Below are 19,564 nucleotides of genomic sequence, written 5' to 3'. Positions count from 1 at the left end.
GGAAAATGGATTCTTGTGGATTTTAAAAGGGAAGACCAACAAAATTTGGCAGGAAACTGGAATGGCTCTCGATAAAGACAATTCTTCCACCAAGGCCAAACACTGCCCTTAAATGATCATTTAATTATTATTATCTTAAAGAATAAATAATCCAGATGTGTGTCATAATTCAAGTTCTATATATATATATATATATATATTTTTTTATTAATTACAATAAAGTTTATTGTTAAACTTAGGAATCATTGCAAAGTTGTTTTTAATAAACATCGGCCACAATTTATCTGAAATATTCTACTTCCCCGCTTTTCAGAATCGGTCCCAAATATCCATATTAGCCGGCTCTAATATGAGGGGGAGAAACCTTGCTAAAAAACTATGTTTCTGAATTCAACAGAATTTCCAACCCTCTTATAATGGTGTTAAAGGTAAATTTGCATTATGTTAGCAAGTTCCTCTATAAGGGGTCAAATCCTATTCTGTGGGATTTTGAATTTAAAGAGACAAAAGATTTGCTTCAGTCACTAACTTACTACTTAAAGTAGTTTTGTGTTTCTAAACTCAAACAGCAGGAACGTCTGAGTAAAGTTATAAAGAAATAACAGGAGCAACTTTATTGTCACTTGAACTTCACCTTTGCTCTCTCCTTGTTCAACCAGAGTGCATCTGTCGTCTTCTGAGTGCAGCACAGGAAGCTTTCACCGAAATTATAGTCTTCAAAAGTCAACGTCCCACTTTGTCCCGAGTGAAAAAAAAATAATATCAGAAATACCGCATGAAAAGTGCACCTGAATGCATCTGTGTGTGTGTGTGTGTGTGTGTGTGTGTGTGTGTGCTACATGTGGAATTCACACACGACACAGCAGATTATTACCAACACATTTATTACAGTGACAGTATCCACACACCTGCAACATCCTGACAGAACCACACATCTGAATCAAATCTTTACATCTGGGTTCACATTCAAAAAAACAACAAATTAAAATGGACTCACTAAATTATCATGAAAGGATTTTTCCTCGCTGGACTGAAGTTAGCCCCATGAGAAGCTACGTTACTGCGCGTACATTGTCCTGGATGGTGACTGAACGTGGATCAGACGGGATGAGTTTGGATGCTGGATGAATATTTCATACATTAACAGTATATGTATGTCAGAGCCCAGTGTTGTGTCTATTCACCCAAGAGCTGGGAGATGTGAAGACATATGGGACACTTCCACTGCAACAATTCTAGAGGATTCAGGACCAAAACCGTTTTCATGAACTCTGGAAAATTATGTGCAATTTTTTTGACATATTCACAAGAACATGATGTCCGTAACATTCAGGTGAAGGGTGGAGCCTATGTAGATTATGCAGGAGGTGGGACATGACATATAAATCCCACTGAGGAAATCATGTGTTTACAGCGGCGTCAAAAAACTCTGTTATGTCTTAAGTTGATGTCGATGTGCAGCTCCTCTTTTTCATCCTGACATATTTGCATTCTTTTTTTTTTTTTAAGTGTTGCGTCCGTCTCATGTTACAAACCTCCCAACCATCCCAAATGAACTCCCTCAGACATTTTATGGACATTTTACTCTGGGGCTAAAAAATATCTGGAGCCACTCAGGTATTTGGAAAATTTCAGGAAAATGTTGGTGCATGACTGAAAGCAGCTACTGATGGCTTTGTTTTCCTGAGACTGACATCCATCCCGACTTTATCAAGCAGTGTTTGATAAAGTATTAAGATACTGAAATAAGTCAGATACATTGATTATGATGTTTAATTGTTTTAACCCACTTATGGAAAGAAAACCTGAACAAATGGTGGAAGCAGGGTTTGAGCTTTGAAACCGAGCAAAGCCGACACTGGATGAATGTGCAGCAGAGCAACAATTGAAAAGGGAAAAAAAAAAAAAAAAAAGGAAAACACTAAGAGAGCAGTGAGACGCCTGTTCTGTAAAGAGACTCTCCCAGTGGAGATGCAGCTTTGAAGCTCCTCTCTCACTTCACAGTAAATGCAGCCACCGTCCTAATGAGTGGGTGGAAGAGCAAAAGGTGCCTGGGAAAAATGTGCAACTCCCACGGAGGAGACGGGGGGAGGGGGGGAGTGAAAGAGTCGCTCCTCACATGCTAATCATGTCCTGTGCTATAAAAAATATCAGAAATGAGGCTGATGATGTGGAGGCATCACCAGGTTCCACCTCAACAGTGTCAAATCTCTGCAAGTGCTGCCAGACGATGATAAAGATTCAATCCAAAGACATTTATAATATTGACTCCTTCAAACAGAAAGAGAGGGAAACATCTATAAACATGTACGAACCAAAAAGAAGCAGTTCAAAATAACCGCGAAGGGGAATGTCTAGAAGTGAGAGGGAATTGATTCTGGCAGCTTCTGGTGGATCTTGTGGCGGGGGAGCCGAGAAGATTAAAGATCCAAATTGAAGAGAAATAAAAAAGGGGGACAGAATATAAGTTTAGATCAGAATGAAAGCCGTAGAAAAGCTGCCCAGCAAAAAGTAACTGTCCGCTCAAAGAGAATGTGAATAAAATCATCATTGAGGCTTATTTTTTTTTGCAATCAGTACCCGCTCTGTCCATCCTACCTCTCTCTCTCTCTCTCTCTCTCTCTATCAGCATCCTGAGATGTCTTTGGTTTTGTGGCGTCGTTGGAAGCGTGTGTCAGTCGGGTCGAATCCCTGCTCTGAAGCTCCGAACAGAGCCCAGCTGGGGGTCTTAGCGATGTAGTCCAAGGCCGAGAAGCTCTGACGTCCCCCACTCTCCTCGGCGGCCTGGACTAACTCCTGGAAACGCTCGTAGTCGATCCAAGTCCACCACTCGCCGGCCACCTTGAACTAAAAGCACATGAGAGAAGACTTTTTAAAGAAACCTGGGATTTATTTAAAAACCTAAACCAAACTAGAGCCATTCTGATTTTTAGGAACTACAAGGAATCCAACTGAACGTTTTAGTAATGAAACACAAAACAAAACTGTTTGTGCAATTCTCCAGATGGCCTTCAAATCCAGATCTGTCTCGGGCTGCAACTAATAATCATTTTCAGTACTAAATAATCAAATAAGTTTTATCCTATCAGTCCCGTAAACATGTCTGACTTTTATTCAAGATCCATGAATCATCCATCCATCATTTATACCACTTTGGAGCGTTGCGAGGGCCTGGAGCCAATCTCAGATAACTGACAGACAGAGACGAACAACCATTCACAGCTACAGACAATTTACAGTCGCAAATGAACGCGACCCCAATCCTTATATGTTTTGATTGTGTGCAAAAACCAGAGTATGTAGAGTAAACCTGCACAAAAAACCTGAGAAAATACAAACTTTACGAAGAAAGACCCCGGACAAAGCAGGATTCCAACCAGAAACCTTCTTGCAGTGAGGTGATAATCATGAATTATTCAGAGGAATCAGTGGACATTTTGAAAAACACTGTAGCTTGTAATGTTAAATAAAATAAAATAAATTCCTGGATCCACCCTCTGATCACCAAACTTTAATTTAACAGTAGTTTTTGTTTTAATCCTGCTAACCAACAAAAAATGCAGATGAAATGATAACCCCCTTTGTGGAGGTAATAAAGGAAAATAAGTTATGTATACACTTCATTCGATATAAAATGATCTAATGGCTGCATGGAAACAAAAAACTGAATTTAACAACCACTGACTGAAGTAATCAACAAACAGAAAGATGTATTTTATTCCAAATTTAAACAACAGAGAATTTAAAGACGTGATCAAGGATGCAGAGCGTCTTGCTCCACATCTGCCACTTGCAGTTACTTTAGCCTTTTTTAAATGATTGTGGTTTCTTCTTACATCTTCTCTTTTATCAATCACTGCTTCTTACTCCTTCACCCAATTCGCCATCCATCATAGTAAAGAGAACAAAAGAGGGAGATAGAGAGACAGAAAGAGAGCAAGGAGCTGAAAACTGTTAGTAAGTGTGTTTGTGAGAGAAACACTCACGAACAGAGAGAGAGAGCAGCTTATGTGCTGGACAGTGAGGGAGAAGCCTCTAACACCATCCTGCTTCTCTAATCCTGCTTGTTTTCCAAAGCAGTGCAGGAGGTGAAGAGTGTGACCTCTACTTTCCCAGCACACGGCCCGAGCTCTGCAGCAGATACAACACCGTGTTTCCCCTGTTGTCTGCACAGTGTGGAAATACTGAGGAGAAACAGAGAGAGCAAGCAAACCAGCGCACGAGTTGCACACAACAACACATGTCCTCCGAATGTTTACTTCTGTTTATGTGCAGCAAAGTTTGATCCTTAAATGGTCCTCTATAACTGGAGCTCACTCTTGGGTTTTGTTTGGAGTTTCTTGATGAGCTCCAACCGGATGAGAAATGGCACAGACTTGTCACTGGGGATCAGTGTTGTGCTTTTAGCTTTCAGCATTTAAAAGCTCTTTCAGGTTCATGGCAGCTTTGGCCGGACCCCCCTCATGTGCACTGGGGTTTGCTTTTTTTTTTTTTTAATTCTCAGCATCGTTTCTAAACTCCTGTAATCCACACAACAGGAGGGGGGAGCACTCACGTTACATTCTGAGGAAAGACAACGACTCAAAATGACAAAATGTTCTGACTAACATTTATTTGCCCAGTTAAAGACTCTGCACTGAGGGAGTAACGGCACAAAGTGTTTGAATGTTAGCCTGCGTCTGCCTCAGCCATTAGAGAGAAGCTACCCACTGCATTGCTAATGAGGCCTGAGAAGGGGGAGATTAAAGCAGCATCTACTGGGAGTTAATGTTTCTGGTAATGAGAAGGGCTAATATTTGCTCAGGCAGCATCTCTGCAAACAATTTCAGTCTCCAAGCGACAAAGCGGAGCTGTTCTTTATGGAGAACAAGACGGACCTGGTGTTTTTACTAGCAGGGACTTTGCTGAGGATCAGTGAGGATGCTGAGAGCAGCGTCTTCACCGAGCACCATGGGAGGTGCGTCCCCGTCGAGGCACACGACAAAGAGCTGAACAGGACCTTCACACGGATCTCCTGTGTTTTCCTTAATGGAAAGTAAGCATATGAAAGGGAAACCCTTCTAAATATAGTGTGTTCTTTTTTGTTGAGTCATTAAAATGTCATCACTAACTGTATAAAAGGGAATCATTCTGATGCTTATAGCTAATCATTTTTCTGCTCAATCATCTTCTCATGTTTGAGCATGGAGACAGATTTGTGGTGCACATTTAATTTCAGAACCAGCTCACAGACAAACTTGAAATTGGAGAGATTAGAGGCCAAGAGAGAAAAAACATTCAGGTCGTGGATGTGAGTCAGGAGATACTTGAGGAATTTTGACAGCTGCATTATCTGCCACTTGGGCTGTATGTGAACACAAATGTCTCCTCCCATGTGAGAACACAGGCAAGCAAGTGGGCCTGTTGATGATGTTTTTAACATATTACAAAGAATCAAAAAAGACAAACTACTGAAAAATGATCTTTAGAACCTTTAACGTTCCCGTCAGTTTCACAGTCAGTTTGCTGAATTGTGTTTGTAAACTACAGACACCAGACAGTGTATCTGTGCCACGGCTCAGCTGACAGCCTAACGTGCACCAGCACGGCAGGAGGCTGAGAGACACGGTTACAGTGATCTGAGAGTCAGCACGTCTTTCTGCAAGATCAGGGGGGTTTGTGTCCGTGTGTTTATTTCTTACACAGTCGTTTGACAGAAAGAAAACTGAGACAGAAAGAAGTGGAGAGAAAATAAGAGAGATGAAAGAGTGGTGAAAGTAGAATGAGTGGTGAGAAAAGAAAAGATGCAGAGAAAGAGAGAAATGACTATGAATGGGAGGATCCGTAGAGCATGAGACTCTTAATCACAGGGTCGTGGGTTCGAGCCCCACATTGGGCGAGGAAGCTTTTGGGGAGGCAGTAGCTTAGTCCAAAGCGATTTGGCTTGGGAACCGGAGGGTGGCTGGTTCAAGTCCAGCATGGACAGAAGTTGGGGAGGTGCCAGCTCACCTCCTGGGCACCGAACCCCCCAGTTTCTCCCCGGGCACTTCCTTCATGGCTGCCCACTGTTCCGTGCGTGGTCACTGTGTGGATTGTGTTCTGTGTGTGCTCCGTTCACACGGATGGGTTAAATACAGAGGTGAAATTTCCCCATGTTTGCATGTTGCATGCTGTGTGTGGGACCATAAAGAGGAATCTTAATCCCAGAGATTGAAGAGAAACTAATGATGATGTGTCAGCACACACACACACACACACACACACACACACACTGATGTCTTTTAAAGGACTACATCAAACACTGATATCATCCATCTGGAACTAAGATCTGAGGACTGTGTACATGCATGCACGGCTGTGCAACCCTGTGATGTGTTTCAAACTCAACTGTTATGCAAGTTAAAACCTGGAGGACTTCTTACTCTGGATTCTCGTACTGCTGAGGAGACACTGAAGACACTTAACAAAATAACATCAGACTTCAGACGTTCTCAGAAGGAACCTAAAAATGCCTCCAGTTCCCAAACTCTGCTGGATTATTGATGTCCGCCTGAAGACAGCGGCGTGCTGTGTTAGACACACACGCATCTGTAAACATTTAAACAGGGATGCACTCATACTGAACTGCAGTTTTCATTACGCTTTAATTTTCGTCTTATTCTCACTTTCCCCTCTTTTAATCTCTGCCTTTGACCTCATTTCTGTCACATTTTAATAGTGAATATTTTTTCCAGTTGCGATACATAAATTAAAATTACAATTATTCCAAGCACTGATTTTAAACCTGTATTTGATTATAAGTTTTAAATTGATAATAAGGAAATTGCTCTTTTAGTTTCCTTCCAGTTCATAAAAGACGATAGATAATGTGGATCAATCAAATCCGGGATCAATTCAAACCAATATAATAAATTGGTTTTATTCAATATCTTTATTAACATGAGTTGAAGCCTGTTTGTGTGGAATGTCTCCATTTGCACAAGCTTCATTGACTTGTTTTACCTGTTCAAGGCATAGACTGTAAAGATGGACAACATGATGGCTCCCAAAAAGTGAAGCCGAAGGAATTTTACCTCCTCAATGTTACCAGATGGATGATGGACAAAACTAAAAAGTCAAAATGTTAACATGTTAATCATACTGACGTGTGTTCATATGTTTATGTTTATGTTTCTGGTAAGTTTGGTTTAAATTTGTTATTTGATGCTATAAAGACAGGGTTAAACATCATAATTGACAATTGGTCGAGCTGTGTATCGATGGGACCTGGATATCCTTGTATCCCTTGTATCCCTGGATATCCTTGTATCCCTTGATACTACACATATGTATATATATATATATATATATATATGTAATAATTTGAGGTACAGTGTTTGTGTGAAACAAATGCTTCTCTCCTGTTTCTTCTTAAAAAAGCTTTTCACAGGTTCTTAAAAAGCCTGAAATGATGAGTGTGTGAGTGCAAAACGCTGTTCATTCTTCTCACGGTGGCTCAGCCCCAGCTATTAGTTAACAGGCAGATAGATCCCGCCTCAGAGCACCGAGCACTAATACTGCAATCTCTGTGAGTGCATGCATGAAGTGGAAAGATATGGAAAGAGAGGGTGTGTGTGTGTGTGTGTGTGTGTGTGTGTGTGTGTGTGTGTGTGTATTAAGAAAGGTGTAGGCGAGAAGGTGCAAATAAATTGGTCTAATGTGTCTTAGGCAGTCACACAAATGGCCTCATTTATATTTGTGAAGGTGAGAGAATGGTGATAATGAAAAAAGAAGGGGGATAATAAGAAGGTGGAAATCAGCTCAGTGAAACAATGATATTTCCTAGAGAGGAAATAGAGAATTTAAGTCAGCTAAACAACTGTCTTTTTAACAGCTTATCGTCTCAGAGGACTTAGTGTGTGCATGTGCCATCAACAGAAAGGTAATGATTGAGATGATGATGATAATCTTTGAGTTCATGTTTGTCAGATTATCTTTATAAACCACAAATCTTCATGTGGTATTTTGGAGGAAATGCCTAACATTTTTAAAGCGTACATCTATACAGCAGCTATTCTCAGACTAGTTTAGGATAGTAGCATGCTAACATTTGCTAAACAGCACAAACACAAGGTGCAGCTGTGACAGATGGGGATGTCATTTATTTTGCAGGCATTCAGTCGACTGACAAACCGACATGGTCATGGCCTCAAGCTACGCTGCTAGCGTGGCTATAGATAGACGACCTTTTATAGAAGTTCACCTTAAATGATAGATAGATAGATAGATTACTTTATTCATCCCCAAAGGGAAATTAGGTGTTTAAATTATTAAATGTTGTATGTTTACTATTTCCAGCCAGAACCAAATGAATTAAAGCGTTCAAATTGTCAGCATGGAGATGAATCATGATCCTGTTTAAATTATCTGCAAATTGGATTTTGTGATAAAAAGTTTAATTTCTGCATCTTTTGTACCTGAAATAAAAATTCCAGACAGATTTCCTTTAAGACGTCTGTCCCGCTCATCATATGATAACTTCAAACGATTTGTGCTGCAAACTTCCTGTTCAAAACAGATCTGGACCTGGAATTACATGAACTAGATACTGGAACCAGTGATCTGGGGTTTTCTGTTACTAAATGAAATGAGAAAACTATTAATATGTAAAAATATTGGTGTATTTTAACAACTAAAATGACTGCACTGCGGTTGTATGTGCTTTGTGAAGTCACAGTGACCTTTGACCACCAAAATCTATTCAGATCATTCTTCATTATTTGAAGAAATTCCCTCGGGGCATTCTTGAGATATCGCAATTGGACGGAAGGACCAATAGACAACAGTGATTTCTCCGAAAAATCTACTTGAGCAGCATTTTACATGAGGGCAAAAATAAGTCCATGGCAGTAAAACTGATTCCGTATAAGTTTGGCATTCAAATCTGTCTAGTATCCAGATTGCAGCTATATGATTGTAACCTGATAACATTTATACCTGGTATTAATATGTGAAACCAGTGTCCACAGATGTGATTGTGATCCGTTTGCTATGAAGAAGATGGTAGCAACCTGTGCCACGACATAATTGTGCATCTCAGTATTTCAAGTGGTTTCTTCTTCACTCCCTCCATGAGTTTCTTGAATAAAGTGAGGACTGAGAAGAGGACTGCTTCGCGTGTTTGCTGTCTAGCTGCGGCTGCCTCAGTGGATTGGAATGTTTGTGTTTCTGTCAACATTTAAATGTTTAAATGGGGTAAATGGTCATTTCTTACCTGTTATCCCTCCAAATTACTGCTACAACAGATCAAGCCTACAGGTTCCTCTGTTCTCAATAAGCAGTTTACAGGATTATTTACCACTAAGAACCATCCAACAAAACGAAGGTGGGTTAATTTGGGTGGTAAAACAAACAACAGCTAAAACATGAAGTGGATGATTTATGTGTGTCTGTGTTTGTAAATGAGTAAATGTGAATGAGTGTGTGTATGATCTGTTCTGCCAGTGAGAGTCAAGACAGCAATTAACCATAATTTGTTAATTATTGACGGACAGTTGCCTTTGGCAGAACCCCCCACTGACAGAGGCTTTGTGGGGCAGTGAGCCTCTGCCAGGGTAAACCACTCTGATTCGTATTTGGAATGGAGGGCAGACAGGAGAATTGATTATCTAAGCAATACAAAAAGACAAAATCAAAACACAAATTTAAACAGGGAGTTTATGAGCTGTGTGGAAAATACTGAGCTGTTTGGAAAAAGGAGATAAAGGACGTGTGCGTTTGTGTATGAAAAGAACTGATGTAGATCACAATAGATGCAAACAGGATCACCAGCTTCACATTAGTTATTATGTGTGTGAAGGCTAAGGCAGTATCCATTGTCTGCGTCCACTGATAACACTGATAACCTCGAAATGTTAATGTACAAAAACAGCAGCAGCCAGCAAGCTGCACCTAGTAAGTATCCAGCAGACTGTGGCTCCTACTGAACGAACATGTATCTACACTCTGTTGTACACTAGGAGTAGTTTGACACTAAAAGTATTTTTGTTTTACTGATCAAGAAGCAGACGTTTAGGAAACAACAAACTTATATTTATATTAGAAAGTAGGATTTAAGCTTCAATGATCAATTATCAAATTATTCTGTCTAAACTAATCATCTATACAAACGTCTATACACCTCATAGGTCGTAACAAGATGCAACATCCTTTGTCCTTAACCCTCGACTGTGAGAAAAAACAGCTGAGGTGAGGAATCTGTCTCCCAGGATGGAAACATGTACAATAAATCTTGTGTGTTGCACACAATCAACAAAATAACAATATTTAAATCACTCATGTGAAAAGACAGTTTCTAAAATTTGAGAAAAAAACAAATTATTCTGTTAATCGACAAATTGTTTGAGGTCTAATATACAGCAGAGCAACAAACAGTGTTCCTCACACTACCAGTCTAAGCTAGCGAACACGACACGAGTTTTAATCCATTTACTAGCTCAAATTTAGCGTTAGTTGTGTTTTCGTGTAAACGCTGAACATGTGGTAGGTTTAGTGTTTATGTATGAGCTCACCTGACGCAGCGTTCTTACCTTGGTGTGTGCGATGAGCAAACAGTTGGAGTGCTCGTGCTCACAGGCGATCTCATACTGAGGCAGCATGTCGGCGAGCTGCTGGACGAAGGCGACCACCTCCTGGTGCCAGGGGACGTTGGCCATGGTCAGTGTGCTGGCAGAGCTTTCCCCACAGTACGTCACCCCCTGGACAGACACAACATACCATGAGGAATTATGGAAGTGTGGAAACTGTGGTACAGTAGGATGGGGGTGAATGCAGGAAAATGTAGAAATGAGTCTTTACTTTTCCAAAAGGCATTATATTCAGTCTTGAGTGTAAAGATGACAAAAAGGCTTCATAAACTTCCACAATTGTGATATATAATCTCCACTGTTGAGAGAAACAGAGGAGGAAGTGAAAAACCATCTGGCCCTGGCCACAGAAATCAATCAAAACAGCAGGCTGAACGCCGGGTGTTTCCTGATCAATATTGGCCAATCTGTGTTGTGGTTACAAGTGATGAGGAGGGAGAGAACAGCTCCCTCTGGCAACGACAAACTATTGACGAGTCGGGCTGAGAGCAGAAAGGTGTGAGGGAGCCATGAAGAGAGTGCGTCATTAGCTAAGCTCCCGAAATACACACCAAAAACACTGTAAAGATTGCAGATACAACTGATTTAGAATCGGTAGAAGCTTCAAGGATTTCATTTCAGTATTTGAGTGAGCTTCAAGATTTAAAACAGCCTCTCAGAGTCTCGTAAATCGGAGAGGTGACCTTGAACAAACGAGATGATCCCTCAAACGTTTAGCCGACAACTGTTCTGTATCTAATCTGGTTAAACCTAGAATGTGCAGTATATGATTTTTTTATAAGATTGTAGTAAATGCAGCATTGCAATCATTTTCCTTTGTACGTCATCCAATTGGTGCAAACACACACAGAATGAATGTGTGGCTGTGTGCTGCAATAGAGCAAAGGCAGCACTTGTGCTCCCTTTATTTCGTTGGCCAGGAACCATCACTCAGGTTCCTCGTAGTGGAAACACGAGAGGATTGAAGGATGGATGGAAATCATACATGTTGCAAAAACAGAAGATTTCTATACTGAACCAAATATCTGTATCTGAACGGTCATGATGTTAATAAATGTCTATTCTAATGTCTCCTTAGAATATAACCCCCTTAGCCACATTCACTTACAAACTAAATATTCTGGTTATTAAATGAGCACCACAATGAAGAAAAACAAAGCTATGATGATTAACTATGCGCTAAAAATGTTTAAATTATTTAGATTAACATGAATGTTTCATGTGATTAAAAACATCAGTCCAATAAGACTTTTTATTGCATTTCTCTCATTTCCCTCGTTTCCTTGGACGTGATGAAAAAGCCCCCGGTGCGCTGCAGAGAAGTAGTCAAACAAACAATCTCTTGGACTTGGAAAAAAATAATCTGCCTGGGGAAGATAAAAAAAAAAAAAAAAAATGTTTCCCCAGTTCTCCTGAGCTATACCCAAAAATCCAATAAGCCTAATTTACACCCATGAAAACATTGGTTTGTCTCAGACGTATTAGCTTGCTTTCTCTGTGTGCCAAAACATTCTCACAGCTCATCTCTGTCTCCGATTGGCCCTGATATTGCCAGACTGCCATCCACGTGTATTGGAGCCTGTGCACCCAGCAGCCGTAGGGGATCTCTGACTCTGGTTGTGATCTGCAGCCATTTTTTTTCAGTAATTTAACCACATATATCCTGAAGGGCTACTTGCAAATTCACCTCACAGAGAAACCTGACGCAGCTCTTTGCTCTTTTGGGGTTGAGTTTGGAGAAAGAGAAAAAAGGACGTAGAAAGGGATGTTGGGCAGAATTTATGAGGGACCTTGGTATTATCGGGTCCGCCTGGAGGCCCACTGAATAAAGATCAACTCTTCAGGCCTCTATAAATCACCAGGAATGGGCAAGGCAGGAGGAGGAGGAGAGGATCTTCGAGATATATGGAGGGAGTGATTGCATTGAATCATTGAGAAACTTATGAGAAAGTGGAAGAGATAAAGGGGAAAGAGTTTGAACCATTCACCAGTGAACAGATAATGTTTTGACTTAAAGGGAAATCATAAATGCTGATCCCCAAGGCCCCCTATGTGCGTGCATACAGCAACACCAAATTTAATTCTAGATTTACAGCCTTACCAAAACCTCTTCTCCCCCTCTTACCCCCTCTCTTTCTCTTCCAGAAATCCATTTCCTTCCTCAGCGAGCGAGGGAACAGTGGCAGGTAGTTGCCATTGCCGCTGCACTGAGATGATACATCACACATCGGACAAATATCAGACAGCGGATGGTAAATTGCACAAGCAGAATATGTTGCACCACACAAGATGATGGACTAATAATTATTGGTTCAATAATAAATGTCTCACTGCCAGCGATGGAGGACATGCACAGACGCATGAAATACATTTCTACACATATATCTTGATCAAATGCATGGACAACCCTCATATGTCTACAAGGTCTGTGAAGATGGATGAAGAATGTAAGCAAAAAAACCCTGAATAAATTGGGAGGAAAATATAAACAAATGTAGATGCGAAGTGAGAAGATTATTTCCAGCTTGGTTTGGTCCCTTTAGCACAAATTCTGCTTCAAATAAATCAGTTATTCTGATAAATTAACTTTAGGCTCCAATGAAAATTGTGAAGTTTCTTCCAGCATGACCAGGCCCACCTCTGCAGGGCGTTCACTCAATAATTTAGTGAGTGTGAAAGTAATGTGAATCATGTGCTACAGTCTTCATCGTCTCCAGAGCTCAACCTAATTAAACACCTATGGGAGTGTTGGATGGAGATCTGGAAAAGCGTCATCAAAACAACAACTTTGAGAATATCTTTTGGGAGAATGGTGTTGATACTTTCATGAGCGTTTCAGAGACTTGGAGCGTCTATGTTAAGTTCCTCTTCAGGTGTATTAAGGTGTAGATGGTAAATAGAAATTACTTTCTTTTCCTCTTATTTTTATCCGTCACCAATATTTATAATTATTTTAGAAAAACCTGACTGAGCGGTTATGTCAGCTTGGTTAGATTCGCTATACGAACATTTTCCAGACAGCCAAGATCAGCAAAACAACTGTCAACAAGCCAACAATACATACGCTCAATATAATATAAGACAATATAATAAAAGTGTAGGTTCTTATGTTTATCATTTAAAGAGTTGAATGAATTCTCGAGGATGCAGACCATTATATTAGCAATATAAAATGACACAGAGAGAAAATGTGAGAAAACATGTGTTTTGCTTTGGCTGTTCTTCTGTCTTTGAGTGATAGAAGTAAACTGTGCATGAACAAAGTGGAAAATGTGAGAGTAGCTTAATTATACTGACATTTCCTCAGTATCTGTGTCAAGCACACTACCATATTTGATGGGTATCTCTGATTACTTGTCCAAACCAATGTTCCCTGCTGTCTTATTAGTGTTGCTCTTTCTCCATTATAATGAAATGCCATGAAGTCATGGATCAATACACACTCCTACGCAAAATCTTTAATAGAAAATCCAGCAAAGTCTCAGGGGACGACTTAGTTTCAGAGGAGTGTGTTTTACACCCATTAACAACGCATAAAAAAAATGCTCTGAGCAAGTTGTTCATTACTTAAGTAGCATTAAAACGGTAGGTAGAAACAGTAAATACAGAATGTGTTGAGGAAGGAGATAGAGATATGGATCCTTTAACTGACACACAGCTATTCCCGTTCATTTTTGCACAGATGGCAAAAAATTGCTTTGACATTTACAACACATGATTGACTTGAGTGAAAAAGCAACACATCCAACAGAGGAAAGAGAAAAAGAAAGTGGAAAGTAACAGAGAATAGGTTGGGCATGGGTATGCCATTAGATAACTGTGTAAATTCATAAGAAACAGGGTCTGGGTGCCACAAAAATTAAAAAATAAAATATACAATGCAAATGATGTGCATAGAGAGTTTATAAGAAACTGTCAGCTGAAGGCTGAGGGAATCTAATGTCAGCACAATCCTGGTGTGCTTCAGTCCAGACTGTTAACTCAATGGACAGCCAGAAGCAATGGTGCAAAAGTGGTAAAAATAAGAAGTCCGACTGGTCTTTCTCTGTTATGGTCATTATTAATCTTTAGTTTACCATCCTACATCACCCAACCAGCTTCTAAACAGGCCCAGCAATACTCACCCAGGGTTATAGGAAAGTTCTATCTTTTCACATGATGCTGTATTGTTTAATTAATGGTGCTGCAAATCGCTCTTTACAGCAATATTTTTGATCGTTTGGAAAACACAGAGACGCAGGCAGGACATTTGCATGATGGCAACACCATCAATGTGGTTTGACATGTACCTGAAAACCATACTTTGTAAATTTAACTGCAGACCAGTCCACACTATATTACACTTAAAAGAAAAAAAATCACTTGCAGCTCTACTGCCATAAAGTTGTTGCCATCCACACAGACAGTCAGACCTCAGATCTTCAGCTGCAGTTGTGTGCGTAACTCTTTATATACAGTCTAGGGTGTGTACCCACAAGTAGCATGTAATGCAGTTTCCTCTCTATCTCAAACACAGTGAATATTTGCCTGCTTTTGCCCCTGACGAAACATACGCAAAAGAATCACGAACATGGAAAAAGATAACAGCTGTTGTTGTAATCTGTATCTGCAAAGATAAGGCCCCAATTTAAACGTTGGAGTAACAATAGGCATCATCTGGATATGAAAGCACCTCTATCAGGATGAGATTCTGTTGATATTGGAGAGTCCAAACCACAACATCAGTTTTTTTTCCCCCATCCCATTGTCAAAGTCACATGACAACTGCCTGCAATGACATCTAGCAGCAGACTATACGTCGACCAGTGAAATAGAAGTGCATCCTATCAGCCTCAGTTTTTGAGACAGATGTCCTGCCAAGTCAAACCACAGCAGGATTTATGCTTCTCCAGGCTGCTTGTGAGAAAACCAGCTGTGAATGTGTGCAAATATATGTATATCAGTGGATAGACAATGGACATAAAGTGAACTGAAAACATATCTGTGCATAGACTGCAGGGCACTACAGGACAATTGGTAAGATAGAGTTGATTAGCTAATTTAGTTGAAGTTTCCCTATAGGAGCTTACTGCCAGGTCAGCAAAAGTGCTAGAACCACTTCATTAGCACAAGTTCCCCTATCTCATTATTTTGAAGAGAAAAAGTATACTTCTCTTTGTTCTGAGTGTTGTGAAAGTTTAATAGGGGTTCTGTAGTACAACTTGTGAATGTAAATGTGGGTGTGAAAGTCTCTGTCAATCTCTGTTAGACAAACCTTTTTGAAATAAGCCAAATGTATGTGGAGCTTAATGTGCAGTTATTGGTACTCAGCAGAAATGTGTCAGCTTTTATAATTCAAGTAAATGCAAAAGTGCAATATAAGCACATGTTTGCTAAAAAATAGGAAAGAAAACACAGCTTCCGCATCAAGGCTTTTCTTCAGCAAAATGTGTTTGTTTTGAACAAAACAAAATTGAGAAAATGTCACTCTGCCTCGTTATATAATTAAAAAATGTGTGTGAAATGTGAGCTTCAGTTGGCATCAGCATCCTGAGGTGAGTCCGTTATATCTTCACTGGTCTGTTCATAGTGCTGCAGTGCTGGCAAATTGATAACCAGCAGATAGTTCCACACTGTGAACAGCTAAATCAATAGGCTGCTCAAGGCAACAACTGCCAGTCATGTAGGACCCTGCACATTTCTAACAAAATAAGTTGGGGCATAACTATTTCTGATGTGCGTGCGTGCGTGCGTGCGTGCGTGCGTGCATGCGTGCACGCTCTTATTTCTGCACCATCAACACTGTGATGCAGCACAAGAGGAAGAGGACATGAACAACTTGCTGCTAGGTGCCACTGAGCAAATGTCAACAATGTACATTTAGACAGAAAAAGACATATTTTACTCTTTGGTGGACTTTCTTTTGGCTGACATGGACATTTGAGAGTTAGCATACAAATATCTCACTAATATTGATACTGTTGAATGTAAACCCTGGGACTTGTGATGCACATATATAATGAGACTATGAGACAATATTAGGCTTTTCATGAGCTAAAATAGAGTTTTTCAGAAGGAGGGGCACTGCAGCAGTGTAAAATATGAGACAAATAATATGCATTTACTGTATAACACAACAGAATGTAAACCTATTCTAGTCAAACACAAATTGGTATTCCGACCCCAACATGTGCACTGATAGTTAACAGTACACCTGAGTTTCACCTTTGTTGGCCAAAAACATTGCCTCTAAAACAAATTCTAAACATATCTGACATTTCTGTTTGTTGTTAATCAATGGGACTACATATAAGTTTGTAAGTATACGCATGGGTGATCAGGAACATTTCCATTGGCCCTTTGGACGTTACAATTATCAACATCTAATGAAGATGGTCATCAATGCTCCAGCTTGATGTTTTTTTTCTTTTTATAAACACACCAGTGTGTCATTTACAACTCCCCCTCATTACCATTTGTTACATTGTCCTTGGATAAAACACTTTATCCCCCAAATGCTCGGATCTGCTGCTGCCCCACAGATAAGACTCTGCTGGGCAGTTCTCTGGTGTGATAATGTGTGAATTGTGAGCAGTAGAGCTCAGTAAACACGGCCTGGATAAATTAAGGTTAAGGAAAGCAATAGCTGGGAGCAGTGAAGTCCCAGCAGAGGAACGGCTGTTGCCAGGTAGTGCAGGACTGAGGTGTGCTCTGGATTATGAATCAGAGGGTGTGGGCAAGGATTCCCATGTGGGGGCTCTGAGTAGTAAGACATGCGTCATGTATACCAACTTTGTCTGTGGGAACCCTCTGCTCTTTAAAGCAGGACGTTTAGGATGTGGGACACGTGTAATGGGTGTATTCATGTGTAATGAGGGGGGGGCGCTGATCACCTGTTGAAACCAGATCGCTTCCACCCCCTGCACGACAACTGCATCTCAATTTTGGTTCACTTCCAAGGTCGGGGCTCTGATCTCTGCAACCTGAGGTGGAGGCGATTAATTATGCTGACCTACTTTGTTTTACAGTGTAGGCCCTCTTTAAAATGAAGAAAGGAAAAACTGCACCACACAGCAGATTCCAGTGGATTTCACTGTAACGAGGCAGAATACAAATCAAAACAAACAACAAAAGTTCCAAGTCTATTCCCCAATGTGTCCATATATCAACAGGCTCAGCAGCTACTGCATATATGAAGGAACACACTCCCCTAATGCACTCCACTAATGCCAGAGGCTCACTGAGACAACCTCACCATAATTGAAAAACCGTGTCAGACCTGCCACAAACAAATGAATAGTCACACTGCAGCACGTTGAGAGCTGGGACAAGGAATAGATTGAAACAATGAAACTATAATGATGCAGTCGCACCAGCAAACATTGTCCACTGTTTCCAACATGAAGCCACTACACAATACAGGCTCGTGCATTCGATTCTAGTCCACTTTTAATGGAGGACAAGGTCCTGACAAGTAAGCTGAAGAAAGTCATGTGTGAGTGGAAAATAAAAATGACAGAAGCAGGGAGCAGAGTCTGCTGCAGTATGATGGCTGGTCCACAGCAGGAAGTCTGGGAGGAGAAGCTTAAAAGGTGACTCAAATTAGATGAAATGGTGTTTGACTATTAATTATATTTAGATATAAAGCCATTAAACATTACACTTCCATATAGTATTTATAAAGCGTTAACAACTTGTGCCATTGATGATGTTAATATGCTTAATGCAAACGAAACAGTAGAAGGATTTAACAAACCCTTTCGCTGTCATATACATTGAGACAGGATAAAGACAGCTGAAACCAACCTGCGATTGGCTGATGGACAGGACCTCGAAACCACAGCCCCTTCCCCTCATTATTACCATGCAAGCAGATATTTTAGCTTAATGTTTATACAAAGGAAGTGAAAACCTGTCATCATAAGCAGTCTGTGGCTAAGATAAATAGTTTTATTCTACCGCGTCTGCTATGCATGAGAACTGTTTTGCATTTCATTCCCTGGTGTGTCCTATCTTGTTACGGCTGTCGCATCCTTACTCAGCTGTCAGGTAACGTTTATTTAATTTATAACCAATGCACTGTACTCTGAAAACATGAAAAGCCCCATTCCCCTTCCCTTGAATAATAAGTATTCGATAATAAGAAATAAGTAAAAGGAGGCTTTAAACTCACGCTCGTAAATCTCAGTGAACGTGGTATTCTTAAATTCAGAGGAAGATATCACCATGTACAGGCAGGAGCGTCTGATAGATCTGTTACTACAACGACTACTGCCGCTATTATTTCTGGAATCATACCACGATGTGACTTTAATGAACACACACTCAGGCGAGTTTGTCACTATGACAACCACAGCTCAGACTGCCACCAGGTGCTCCCTCCCATAGTATTAATACCTTCTCTGCCAAATGACCGGCATAAGGGCGATGTAGTGCACAGACTATCAGTCCAGTGAATTATGGCACTTTTCTACTGACATATATTTGGACAGAGATTCTGGCTCCATAAAACCTGAAGGGTGTTAGCATAACAGCAGTGCTGGCATTTGGCGCAGAGTAAATATAGATGTCATATAGGTGGCATTGTGGAGGAGGCCTTGTCCTTGGGTGGATGCTAATTAAGAATGTGCAGTCTCTCAGAATCAAACAAGCTTAGTGGCAATCTCACTAACAAACCTCCTCACCAGCAAAGAAAGAACCTTGAAGTTCTTGCATCATAAAAGCTTTAAATGACTTCTCGGTTTTGGGTGAGAGGAATAATGTGATATGATTTGTTGCTCTGATACTTTCAATAAAAGACAAATAGAAGCACACCTTGCAGAAAGTGAAGCTTTGAGTTTGGTTGTTTGTTCAGCCTGTTCCCTTGGTGTTTAAACTGGTGGGGTGCCAAAGTTACTGATTCATTTAGTTTTTAGAAAACTCAATTAAACAAGGAACAAGTGTGACAAGCTTTGATTTAGGAGGATTTACTCCAGACACAC

At 40.4% G+C, this 19,564-nt stretch overlaps 1 protein-coding gene across 2 annotated transcripts in view; it reads right to left on the bottom strand.

Moving 5' to 3' along the window:
* Positions 1-867: 867 nt before the first annotated feature.
* The window catches only part of tyw1 (tRNA-yW synthesizing protein 1 homolog (S. cerevisiae)), a 49,690-nt gene continuing 30,993 nt past the window's right edge, over positions 868-19,564 (bottom strand). For both annotated transcript variants that reach the window (XM_020088401.2, XM_069534002.1), the window contains exons 15-16: positions 10,548-10,715; positions 868-2,847 (exon numbers count right to left, since the gene is read on the bottom strand). In XM_020088401.2, coding sequence (XP_019943960.2) covers positions 2,626-2,847; positions 10,548-10,715 — 390 coding nt within the window. In that variant the 3' untranslated portion in view covers positions 868-2,625. The remainder of the gene's footprint in view (positions 2,848-10,547; positions 10,716-19,564) is intronic.

This window comes from Paralichthys olivaceus, chromosome 11 (assembly GCF_024713975.1).
Source record: "Paralichthys olivaceus isolate ysfri-2021 chromosome 11, ASM2471397v2, whole genome shotgun sequence".
In the NCBI taxonomy this organism is placed as follows: Eukaryota; Metazoa; Chordata; class Actinopteri; order Pleuronectiformes; family Paralichthyidae; genus Paralichthys; species Paralichthys olivaceus.
Note: the sequence above shows the minus strand (reverse complement) of the source record. Positions and strands in the feature narration are given on the sequence as shown.